This window comes from Squalius cephalus (assembly GCF_949319135.1).
Source record: "Squalius cephalus genome assembly, chromosome: 19".
Classification (NCBI taxonomy): Eukaryota; Metazoa; Chordata; class Actinopteri; order Cypriniformes; family Leuciscidae; genus Squalius; species Squalius cephalus.
In genome coordinates, this window is record NC_137140.1 from 15,389,912 (window position 1) to 15,403,086 (window position 13,175).

Here is a 13,175-nt window from a genome sequence, read left to right on the forward strand (position 1 = left end):
CAGTTTTTTTAACAAGCGGTTTAATCATAGCCAGCTTAAAAGTTTTTGGTTCATATCCTATGACAAAGATGAATTAATGATATTAAGAAGAGGATCTATGACCTCTGGAAGCATCTCTTTCAATAGCTTAGTCGGTTAGGGTCTAACATACATTTTGTCGATTTAGATGATTTAACGAGTTTAGTCAATTCTTCCTCTCCTATAGCAATGAATGAATAGAATTTTTCCTCAAGGAGACTACAGTGCACTCACTGATGTGATACTGTAGTAGACTGTTGCATAGTTTTAATTTTCTCCCCTGATTTTATCAATCTTATAAGTGAAGAAGTTCATAAAATCATTTCTGCTGTGCTGCTTATAAACTTCTGGGTTTGAAGCTTTATTTTTCGTTAGTTTAGCCACTGTTTCAGATAAATACTTAGGGTTTTGTTTATTTTCTTCTAATAGAGTTGAAAAAAAAAGCAGATCTAGCCTCTCTGTATGCAATCGTGCTCTCTTTCCATGAAATGCGAAATACCTCTAGTTTTGTTTTCTTCCAGTTGTGCTCCATTTTTCTGGCTGCTCTCTTAAAGGAGAACTCCAGTCAATTTTAATATTGAGCTCATTTTTTTGTAAATTTGGAGTGCTGTCAGTACAGAGAACAACGACAAAAATCGGTGTTGCCTACACCTTGTTATCCTCTTTTTAAAATTTGCACCCTGTTGACTTCAATGGGGCAAGTTTTAAACCTGCTTTTAGTCTCTTAACATCCTTGATGTGTCATTACAAGTGCACAGCCAATGTGAGTGATTCCTTCAGAGTGAACACAGTGAATCTGACTGCAGTAGATGTGAAAGATATGAATAAAAGTGATGTTAATTCAGCCAGCGCACATACCTGTATTTTCTTCCTGTTTTCGGTCGAAGTCCACAGTAATCGATTGTCAAGTTCACGCGCATAGGTTTAGTTACCTATGATCACGCGCGTGAACTCGACAATCGATTACTGTGGACGACAGTAATTTTTAAAAAAGAGGATAACAAGGTGTAGGCAACACCAATTTTTGTCGTTGTTCTCTGTACTGACAGCACTCCAAATTTACAAAAAAATGAGCTCAATGTTAAAATTGACCAGAGTTCTCCTTTAAGGGCCTGAGTGTGCACGGAGTCGGCTTTGCAGCCTTGGCTAAATGAGGTATACACGAGACTAGATAATGATCTGATATGTCATTGCTCTGCTGCAGAATTTCAACGGCATCAACATTGATTTCATGTGATAATATTAGATCTAGAGTATGATTACGAGAATGAGTAGGTCCTGGCACGTGTTGTCTAACTCCAACAGAGTTCAGAATGTCTTTAAATGCCAATCCCAATGCATCGTTTTCGTTATCTACATCAGTCGTTCCCAAACCTGTCCTGAAGGACCCCCAGCACTGCACATTTTGGATGTCTCTCTCATCTAACACACCTGATTCAACTTATCAGCTCATTAGTAGAGACTGCAAGACCTGAAGTAGGTGTGTCAGATAAGGGCAACATACAAAATGTGCAGTGCTGGGGGTCCTTCAGGACAGGTTTGGGAACCACTGATCTACATGTATATTAAAATCACCAACAATTAGGACTTTATCTGCAGCCAGTACTAACTCTGATAGAAAGTCAGCAAATTCTTTAATAAAATCTGCATGGTGCCCTGGTGGCCCGTATACAGTAGCCAGCACAAAACTCAAACGTGATTTATCATTTACACGAGATAGTGTTACATTAAGCACCAATACTTCAAAAGATTTATATTTGAAACTAGACTTCTTAGTAATTCTGAAGATATTACTATAAATTACAGCAACACCTCTCCCTTTGCCTTTCAGACGAGGTTTATGTTTATAACAGTAATCTTGGGGGGTGGACTCACTTAAAGTAATGTAATCGTTTGGTTTTAGCCAGGTTTCTGTCAAACACAGCACATCTAGGTTACAATCTGTAATCATATCATTAACAATAAGTGCTTTTGAAGTTTTTTTTATATGTTAAACCAAGTAAATTATTACCCTTAAATGGGTTTGGGAGATTTTTGTATTTTCTAATTCGGGGAACAGACAGTGTTTCTAAATGATGATGATATCTAGGTGAAAGAGTCTCTATGTGATTGGATTTATCTGACCTCAGTGACGTGAGACAGCTAGCAGACGGTCGGTTTGAGCTCTAAGACTATGTGCTGTATTAATAGAGAGAAGAGCAGCACCATCCCAGGAGGGATGAATACCATCTCTTTTCAACAGGTCAGGTCTGCCCCAAAAACTTTTCCAATATTATTTTGCGGACACCACTTAGACAGCCAGCCATTGAGTGAGGACAATCTACTAAGTATCTCATCACTCCAGCGAACAGGAAGGGGGCCAGAGCAAATTACAGTGCCTGACATCATACTTGCGAGTTCACACACCTCTTTAACGTTAATTTTAGTTATCTCTGACTGGTGAAGTCGAACATCATTAGCGCCGACGTGAATAATAATCTTAGAGAATTTACGATTAGCATTAGCCAGCACTTTTAAATTTGCTTTGATGTCAGGCGCTCTGGCTCCCGGCAAACGTGACTATGGTGGCTGGTGTCTCTATTTTCACGTTCCGTGTAATAGAGTTGCCAATAACTAGGGCACATTCAACAGGATTCACAGTGGGTGTTTCACTGAGTGGGGATAATCTATTTGTTATGGTAATCGGAACGGAAGAGCGGTGTTTTGTCCCGAGACTACAGCGTCTCACGGTCACCCAGTTGCCATACTGCACGGGCTCTACAGCTGGAACCAAACAATGTACAGAGTTCACTAAGCTAGTTGCATCCAAAGCAGTATCTAAAGCCCTTGCACTCTTACTATCCTCAATTAAAGTTTGGATGTGTCTCTAGTTCTGAAATCTTCTCCGTCAGCCTGACTATCTCCCTGCATTTATCACATGTAAATCCTTTAGTGCTGACAGAGAAGGCTATGCTATACATATGACACGAAGTGCAAGTGACAATAAGAGGAGGAGATGACATGACTCACCATATTTGTTGACTGATCCTACTCACCTCAGTTGTTTGATGCACTCATAAAAGGCGCAAGAGAAAAAATAAATAACAGGCTAGTGAATTACTAGCGTGTTGTGCTAGCGATAATGATTTAGATTGAAGCTAGCGCTGTCAGGTTAATGTGTGGTGATGAGTAAGTTATATTTAGCAATATAAACAACAAGGAATGATAGTAAATAAAGATTCAAAACAGAAAGCTATATGGAGCATACAGACTAGGGTTGCACAATTAATCGAATTTCTAATCGCGATTACGATTACGGGTGCCACGATTACGTAATCGTTCAAAGCCGTGATTACAAAAGAAAATGCACTCTGCGTGCGTGTTGTTTAGATAAATGTTATGTTATGAGAGGTGAATCACGACTACTTCAGAAAACCCAGCACAATAGGAACTACCAGACAGTGGCGTATGTGTACGCTGAAATAAAAAGTCTTTCACCTCAGAAAAACGGACTTTCCTTTCCTGTCAGCCGTTACTGTGCCCGTAGCGCGCACTTTTCAATTGCACGCGCAAATGCGGCGGCGCGCGCTGTGTCGCTTCACTGTATATAAAGTGTAAAAGAAACTACGAGCATGCAACGTCGTTACAGTGTAAATTACAAGAAATAAAAGTAAAATACCAATAAATCACGTTACTGGTACGTCGTGTGTTAGCTGAGAAGGATTTGCATGCAGGTATGATTTTCATTCTATTCACCAAGAGCAGTTTCCATGTTTCATTAACAGTTCTTGTTAGTATTGTGTATTCACCATGGTAACTGTCGTTTCCATATTAACCCCAAAATGCCACTATTTTCACCTTGTGTTTTTTTTTATATATATATTTTTAAATGACTGTGGTGGCTCATACCAACATTTTATTAACAAAAACTAGTTTGGGACTGCTATTTAATAGCTTTAGCATAGGCCTAATTTTTATTTATTAGTAGTCTTTACTATTAGTCATATTCATATTCTGATTATCTATTTATATATATTTATTTATATATAAATTCTGATAATCGTAATTAATAATGACAATTACAATTTCAAGGGAATAATCGGCAATTATAATTTTTGTCATAATTGTGCAGCCCTAATACAGACACAAACCACTCAGCAGCAAGGCAGATAGGAGCAATTGATAAAAAACAAAAAAACTAAAAATAATCCACAGTTACAGGGCTTCTTATGAAATCACAATGTTTACTAGATACATGTTTTGGAGCCTTGGTGTCATGCGTAACATTACTAGCATGTTCTGATTTATTTCTACTTGATTTTACTTGACCTAACTTCACAACTTTGCTAAAAGGTATGTTTGGTCTTTCTTTTGTTCTCGTGCTGTGTGCCTGCAGGTTGGGATCTCACCTGAGCCCATCACGTACTGAGTGCTATATCACCTCAGATATGTTTTACGTTGAGGTGCATTTGGATAAAGCAGGAAAGCTTGTGGATGTCAAAGTGGCCCACCATGGTGAAAACCCTGTGGTGAGAGGAAGACTTGTGGTTATTGTGAATAGAATAATAAAGCAGTTTGTTTATGCCCTGTGGTCTTACTTTATTGTGATTTTCTCTCATTGTTATGTAGAGTTGTCCTGAGCTGATACAGCATTTACGGTAAGCAAACTATATAAGGGAAATTACATTTTTCAGCAATGTGGAATATGTATTTATGCTCAAGTCAATTGTTTACTTGCTGCTAAGTGACTCAAAAATCTCTTTAGTAAATGATTGCACCCAGTCAAACACACTGCACAACAAATCGTATATGCTTAGACACAAACAGACAAAAAGAGGTTTTGATATCATAGCTATTTATTGTCATTTACTGATGATGGATACTGTAGAATGCTTTGTCATTTGACAGCTAAAATGTTATCTGCTCTATTGCATTTCCTTATTTTACTAATGTCCCCAAAGTAAAGGATGCTAATTGAGATTCTGATCTTGTGGTGCATGTTAAGTTATGTTTTCTTTTACTACGCATGTGCGAAGAGCACCCTTTATGGGTTAGCGTGTTATTTTTTCTGTGAGTTCAGTCTGGCGTCCTATGAGAGGAAGAGCGGCTATGTTGAACGTGATGGAACAATAAAGAGTTTATTGTCAGTTAACAGTTGTAGTTATTGAGTCAACATTGGTAGCAGAGGATGGCTGCTGCTGGGAATTACAAAAATTCCCCACCGTTTGACGAGAAGACGGCTTACGAAAGTTGAAAAAATGAGATTGAAATCTGGAGACGGGTTACTGACCTGGAAAAAAGAAAACAAGCCTTGGCAGTTACTTTGTCACTAACGGGCCGAGCAAGGGACAGTGCTCTGGAAATTTCCGCTGAGGATTTGAATGATGACACTGGAATGCAAACACTCATAGCGAAATTGTACTCAGTGTTTTTAAAAGAAGAAAAAGATCGGCAGTACGAGGCATACACAGAGTTTGACCGGATCACTAGAGAGAGCGGTTTCTATGGTGGAATACATCGTCGAGTTTGAGCGTCGATTACAACAGGCTACGTAAGTTCAAAATGGAGCTTCCTGATGCCGTACTAGCCTTTAAGCTACTCGATACTGCTGGACTTACTGTTAAAAATAAACAGTTAGCACTTACAGCTTGCTCTAGCGTTTCTTTCACTGATATGAAATCAGCCTTGAAAAGAATTTTTGGAGATAACGTTACTTCACCACGAGAGGGCGGCAGTGCACTGCAAAACACAGATAGTGACAGTGCCTATTACACGAGATACTCAGGAAAACGGGGATACAAGTCAAACACTACACAACAACCCCAAACCATAGCTCAAGGTACAAACCCCCTTGATAAATATGGAAGAACGACGAAATGTGCAATTTGTCAAAGCACGTATCACTGGGCAAAGGACTGTCCAAATAAAAAGGAACATGTAAGACTGACAAAAGATGAAGGACTAAAAGATGACATTGAAGAATGTAACATCACTTTGTTTTCAAATGATCCTTTGTCTAACACAGAAATTTTCATGGTGGAGGCTTTGGGATCAGCTGTGATTGACACAGCCTGTACAAGAACTGTGTGTGGAGAAAAATGGCTTGAAGATTATACAAGTGGGCTGCCACTGAGTGAGTTACTAAAAATAGATGACAAACAAAGTGCAAGACCTTTCAGATTTGGTGATGACAAGGTTGTTTATTCCACAAGGAAAGTTACTATTCCAGCAAGGATAGGACATACCAGATGCAAAATAGAGACAGAAGTTGTTCCTGCAGAAATACCAATGCTTTTAAGCAAGACTTCATGGAAAAGAGCGAGTGCAGTTCTGGACATTGCACATGACAAAGCAACAATGTTTAAACAACCTGTTAAACTTTAATTAACATCTTCAGGACATTACTGTGTGAATTTGATAGAAGACTGTCATCCAGATGAAAAGGAGACAAGTGAGAACAAGACACAAAATGAAAATGAAATTCTTGCTGTGACAGAAAAAATGACAACAAAAGAATAGGAGACAGTCCTATTGAAACTACACAGACAATTTGGACATGAAGAGGGATAACAACTGTGACTGGAAAACAGCCCTAGATTGGGCACTAATGGCAAAGAACTCAATGCACAATGTGCATGGTTATAGTCCCTACCAGTTAGTGTTTGGGCAGAACCCAAATCTTCCCTCAGTCCTCACCGATAAGCCTCCAGCTTGGGAATCAAGTATGAGTAGTTGGATAGCTAAACAAATCACCACACTACATGAAATGAGAACAGCATTCACAGAAGCTGAATGCTCAGAGAGAATTAGAAGAGCCCTTCGTAAGCAACTGCGGCCCGTTGATGACAGATATGAAACGGGGGACAAAGTGTATTTTAAGCGAGTAGATTGTAATGAGTGGAAAGGTCCAGGTGTGGTCATAGGCCAAAATAGTGTGGTTGTATTTGTCAGGCATGGTGGAACCTATGTTCGAGTGCATCAGTCCAGACTAAGAAAGGTGGATGACCCACAAACAAAAATGGAGGAGACAGAAAGAGAACAAATGAAAACAGATGAAAATCCCACAATAACACCAGCAGCAGATCTCAGTGACTGAAAGTGAAAATGAGGAAATGACACCAGAAAATTATGAACCTCTTAATGCTGAAGATGTCAGTGAACCTTCTGCATCAGTGCTACCTGGAGAGGATAGTCTTGATCAATCCCACATGCCACAAACCTGCTCATCCACTAACTGTGAAGGTCTAAGACTAAAAAAAGATCAAATAGTTAAATACACAGATAATCAAAGTGGACAAATACATACTGGAAAAATCCTCTGCCGAGCAGGAAAGGAAAACGGCAAGCACAAAAACTGGTATAATTTGCAGTACACTGAGCCTGAGGAAATTGAAGGCACAACTGCATCAGTCAACCTAGGACAAATGGACAATGTTCAGGTGATTCCATCCGAACATGCTAAGTTGAGCACTGACTACAATGAAGATGATATATTGATAGTACATGATGATCTCTTCATGCCTGCAAAAAATACAGAGCTTAGCACCTGGAAAAGAAATAACGTCTTTGAAGAAGTGAAAGATGAAGGCCAGAAGTGCATCTCCACGAGGTGGGTGTGCACACTTAAAGAAACAACTGCTGGAGTTGTACGTAAGGCTAGACTAGTGGCGAGAGGCTTTGAAGAAATGAACACTCAAGACCTTCCCAAAGACTCACCTACATGTCTCAGAGAAAATGATCATGGCAGTCATATGTCAAAATAAATGGCAGTTATGCACTCCATGGACATTTAAAGCAGCCTTTTTACAAGGTAAAGAGTTAACCAGAGATATTTACATTCACCCTCCACAAGAAGTGCAGAACAAAGGAACCATATGGAAGTTGAAAAAATGTGTTTATGGCCTAACAGATGTTTCTTTATTCTGGTATAACAGAGTGAAAGACACCATGCAACAATTGGGAGCTACTGTGTCAAAGGTAGATCCGGCAGTATTTTACTGGGTGGATGATTCCTGCAAGGTGATGGGGATTCTTGCGTCACATGTGGATGACTTTATTTGGGGTGGTACAGATGCATTCTCCATAAATATCATTCCTCAATTGAAAGCTGCCTTTCAAGTCGGACGAGAAGAACATGACAGTTTCAGCTACATTGGAATAGAAGTACATTCTGAGGAGGATGAAATACAAGTACAACAAGGAACATATAAAAAATCTGCAACCCATCCCAGTGGACCCCATCAGAGCAACACAACGTGAAGCGTCATTGACAGACGTTGAGATGGATATGCTAAAATCAAAGATTGGACAAATATTGTGGGTTGCCAGGCAAAGCCGACCTGACATAATATGACATATCCATGTTGGCATCTAACACAAAGCATGCTACTGTTCAGACCCTGCATTGTGCAAATAAACTTATCAGAAAACTGATAAATTGTAAATTGTTCTGTTAAATTGGTGGTGTACAGTGATTCCTCAATGGGAAATCTTCAGGACGGTGGCACGCAGGGTGGACATTTCATCATGCTTATGGGGGAAAATGGAAAATTTTCACCTATATCTTGGCAGTCAAAACAGATCAGGAGAGTTGTATGGAGTACCTTAGCAGGAGAGGCTTTGGCACTTGCAGATGGAGTTGACAGTGCAGTTTTCCTCGCTACACTATACTCTGAGATTATCACTGGTGGCTGCTCATGCATCAATGTGCCTATTGTGTGTGTAATAGACAATCATTCCCTTCTCGATGCTCTCAAATCTACAAAATCTGTAATCTGTAAAAAAAACTGCACCTGGAAATCAGCAGTATGAAGGAACTTATACTCTCTGGAACTATTCAGCAGTTCTTGTCGTCAGACACTAAAGAGCAGCTAGCTAACTGCTTGACAAAAAAGGGTGCATCTGCACTTGGCCTTCTGAAAGCTCTCAGCACAGGTGTTTGCTATCTTAAGCACTGAATGGATTTGACAATTATTTGCTTATGTTTTGTCAATGTCTAGTCATTTAAACTGAAGCACTTAAGTTAACCTGTTATCCTGTTATAATAATAACAAATGCTTATGTTTCTAAAGAAAAAAAGGGAAATTAAGTTATGTTTTCTTTTTCTGCGCACATGCGAAGAGCGCCCTTTATGGGTTAGCACGTTATTTTTTTTTTTGTGAGTTCAGTCTGTCATCCTATAAGAGGAAGAGCGGCTATGTTGAACGTGATGGAACAATAAAGAGTTTATTGTCAGTTAACAGTTGTAGTTATTGAGTCAACAGTGCAATCTCAAAGAGGCACAAAATTTCTTTCTCTGACCTTTTCCTGGTCTGTTCCATGCTGGTGGAATGATCTGCCTAACTCAACCAGAGCTGCCGAGTCTGTGGCCATTTTCAAGAACGCCTGAAGACGCATCTTTTTCGGCTACACCTGATCCATTAATAACACTTTATCTTCTATTCTATATCTATTATCTTAAAAAAACAAACAAAAAAAAAGTACATGTACTGCGTTAGATTAAACTGGGAAGGGTCATAGCGCTTGCATATTGTTGTCCTATTGTTAGTTTCACTGCTTCTATTGTTCTCATTTGTAAGTCGCTTTGGATAAAAGCATCTGCTAAATGAATAAATGTAAAGATAGAAATGTCTTATGTCACTGAATAAATATTTTGCATAGAAACAAACCAAGCTGCTGTTATTTTGAAAGTGTCCAGAAAGAATGTGCAACTGTAATGAGACAGAAAAAAACGGGACCTACATTTATACAACTTGCCATCATAAAGTCACCTATGAGCCAGTCAAGAATTCAACAAGTTATTTTATACAAGTTACAACAACTGTAACATTGTCACTGTACAAGCACACAAAGCAGTAAATGTATTTACCATAACATTAACCTTTATTTTTACAGAGACAAAAATTTTGATGAGTTTTCCAAACACCTGAAGGGTCTGGTTAACCTGTATAAGCTCCCTGGAGACAAGTGTGTTCTCTCTTTTTTTTAAAAATTTAGATCATTAAACACTTGCAATTCCTGTTTCTATTTGCATTTTAATACTTTTTTCTTATTTTATTCCACAGCAAACTAAAGACAAAGATGTATTTGGCGCTTCAGTCCCTGGAGTTAGACCTCACCAAGATGATGCATATGTTCAGGCACTTTTTCTTTTCCTATTTGTCAAGAAAACTGTTTCCCCAGTATCGTACACTAGCAAAAACGTACAATGGACATTTTTGGATATGGTAAAATTGTAATACTATATTGTGATATTATTATTATTATTATTATTATTATTATTATATTATTCTTTAAAGTAACTTGCAGTACTCTGTTAATACCATGGGACATGAATATGGTTATTATTCATTTTTTTTACAGAAATGGTGCTAATAGGTGCTAGAGACAGTGGCCAGTTGCAAATTGTTCTCAGAATAAGCCCACATTTTTACTTGTGTCTTGAGAAATGACATAGCTATGAAATAGCTTGTAGAAACCTTGCCAACAGATAAGCATAGCTGCTTTGTTTTTGAACCATTAGAAGCTATTATGCATAACATCAATACAGTGTCAGTCACAAGTTTGTGAACCCTTTGAAAATATCTGGATTTCTGCATTGATTACTCAAAAAATGTGAGAAATTTATTGAGAACATTGAGTGATCATGCAAAAAGTAGTGGAGAATGTAAGTGAACCCTTGAATTTAGTAACTTTAGCAGCAAGACCTCCACCAAATGTTTTCTGTAGCTGCTTGTAAGACTTTTGACCAATTTGAACAATCATTCCCCATAAATCTGTTAGAATCTTATTCTTATCTATATTTCTGGGTTGGTTATCTGTATTTATGGCTCAAGGTCAGGACTCAGAAAAAATATATTTTCCTTTTCAGCCGTTATTTAGTTGATTTACTGTTTTTTGGGTCATCTTCTTGTTAAATCACTCAGCGTCTCTAAAACGCAATGTTGTGTACTTCTGTGCTGACATTCTCGTGTAGAATATCTTGATACAGTTTTACATTTATTGTACCTTCAGTGATTGCAATGTGCCCAGGCTTTGATGTAGCAAAGAAGCTTTAAACCATGATGCTGCTTTCACCATGCTTCTCAGCTGGGAGGATCACTCCTGGGGGGGAGAGTCTTTAGCAATGATTCGGTCGCCTCTGTAATACGTTTTTAAGATCCTATGAAAACTGTTGGGATCATAGCATGGTTGTATACCTGTATTTAAAAGGCAAAGCATCTGTACAACTCCCAATTTACTCCTTTTAGCTTTTGGAGAAGTCGTAACAGAGGTTATATATATATATATATATATATATATATATATATATATATATATATATATATATATATATATATATATATATATATATATATATATTCTTTTTTTTCTTTTTCTTTTTTTTAAGCCTGCCCTGTCATTGATCACATCCAAAATAATCTGATCTGTTATTCAGCGTTGTTATGCCATTATGACCTGCTTTTGATCAAATTAATAGAAATACTAGCAGTCAGTTACACCATTGGTGTTTGTAAATAGCGTCATTTTTGGGCACTGATTCTGTATCCCTGTCAGTTGACATTCAGTACCATAGTGTACATAAGAATTTTTTTTTTTTTTTTTTTTTCTTGAAAGGTTATAATTACTCAAGCAATTTATATCATAGGATTGCCACTAATGCCAACACTGTGGAGACCATACTTCATGGTAGTGTGGGTCTGTTGACGGCGAGGAGTGGCGGTCATCTAGTATCTCTACAGTGTTACGTTTCTCCAAATGATATCTTTGAAGAGGGAACAGGAGCCCAACTGAACTTCACTGATGTCAATAGTGAGAAAATCTTGTTTTATAAATCATATCAACAAAATTGTTGAATGTTCATTTAAATGTCAATCTAGTGTTTATTTACTTCAAGGTCATTGATTATTTTCTCCTCTTGTATTCTGCAGTTCCCCGTACTTTAGGTGTGAGTGTGTCAGTGACTGTTGAGGGCACAACATCGGTTTACAAGCTTCCCATTGCTCCGCTTATCACAGGATCCCATCCAGTTGACAACAAAGGGTTAGATCTTTGGGGAATTAAAGGACAACAATGCAATCAACAACAATGACAATTCTGGTGTAACTACCATGGTGTAATCTTGTGTAATCTCTTCCATGCAGGGTTCCCACGCTTTTTATAAGTACTTGAATTTCAGACAAATAGATTCAAGGGCTGGAAAGTGTGCAAAAACAAACATGGGTCCTTGAAAGTGCTTGAAATAAACATGAAATAAACATGAACTAAATTTTGTTAGAGGAGCATTGTGCTATTACAAAAATTGGCCTTTATACTCTGCCAGAACGAAACGGCACGAGTGATTGGGGGGGAAAGCCCTGCATGATGAACGTGTGAGAAACGTGGAGCTATTTAACTAGCTCAGTTTTAGGGAATTCCAAATTCAATTATGCTTGGCACAGTATTGAGCTACATAAAAATTGGTTAATCAAGGTTCCAACAAATATTGGCCCAGTTTTACAGACAGGGCTTAGATTAAGCCAGGATTAGTTCAATTAGGACATTTAAGTAGCTTTTATAAACATTACTGTTGTGCATCTTGAGGCAAAACAATGGCACTTATGTATTTTAAGATATGTCAGTGCAAGTTGCTTTCACTTAAAACAGCTCAAACAGGCATTTAAAGGGGACATATGAAAATCTGACTTTTTCCTTGTTTTAAGTGCTATAATCGGGTCCCTGGTGCATCTACCAACCAGGAAAACGTGACAAGTGAAAAGTGACAACCCAGTAGCTTTGTTTATGTAAGCCTTTTTCTGCAAGCATGTCAAAAAATAAGCCGATCAGATTTCGCTCCCCTTCTGACCTAGGAAGAGGATCTTATTATACTATTACCGCCCCTTAATCTGCACGTTTCCACTCACGGCGCCGCCGTTTGGCGCAAGCGACAACAGTGTAACCAGTTCTAATACAAAGGCAAAAGTTCGCAATCTCTCATGCAAAAAGCACGCAATCTCTCGCTCAGGCTTCATCCGTGTGGTATTTTGCAGGTAGCAGCTGCTCATTTGCATTTAAAGGATTAGTTCACCTCAAAATGAACCTCTGTGGAAGGTTTTCAGTGGAAAAGAAATTAAGTTTTTTTTATCAAACCATTTCAGGATTTTTCTATTTTGCCACGTATTATGTGATCACGTTGGAAA

General features: G+C 38.2%; 1 protein-coding gene across 2 annotated transcripts in view; it reads left to right on the forward strand.

Annotated features, from left to right (window-relative positions):
• med1 (mediator complex subunit 1) overlaps positions 1–13,175 on the forward strand; it is a 272,844-nt gene that overhangs the window by 171,483 nt on the left and 88,186 nt on the right. For both annotated transcript variants that reach the window (XM_079852042.1, XM_079852041.1), the window contains exons 5-10: positions 4,394–4,526; positions 4,627–4,655; positions 9,892–9,963; positions 10,062–10,136; positions 11,645–11,808; positions 11,928–12,039. In XM_079852042.1, the coding sequence (XP_079708168.1) occupies positions 4,394–4,526; positions 4,627–4,655; positions 9,892–9,963; positions 10,062–10,136; positions 11,645–11,808; positions 11,928–12,039 (585 nt within the window). The remainder of the gene's footprint in view (positions 1–4,393; positions 4,527–4,626; positions 4,656–9,891; positions 9,964–10,061; positions 10,137–11,644; positions 11,809–11,927; positions 12,040–13,175) is intronic.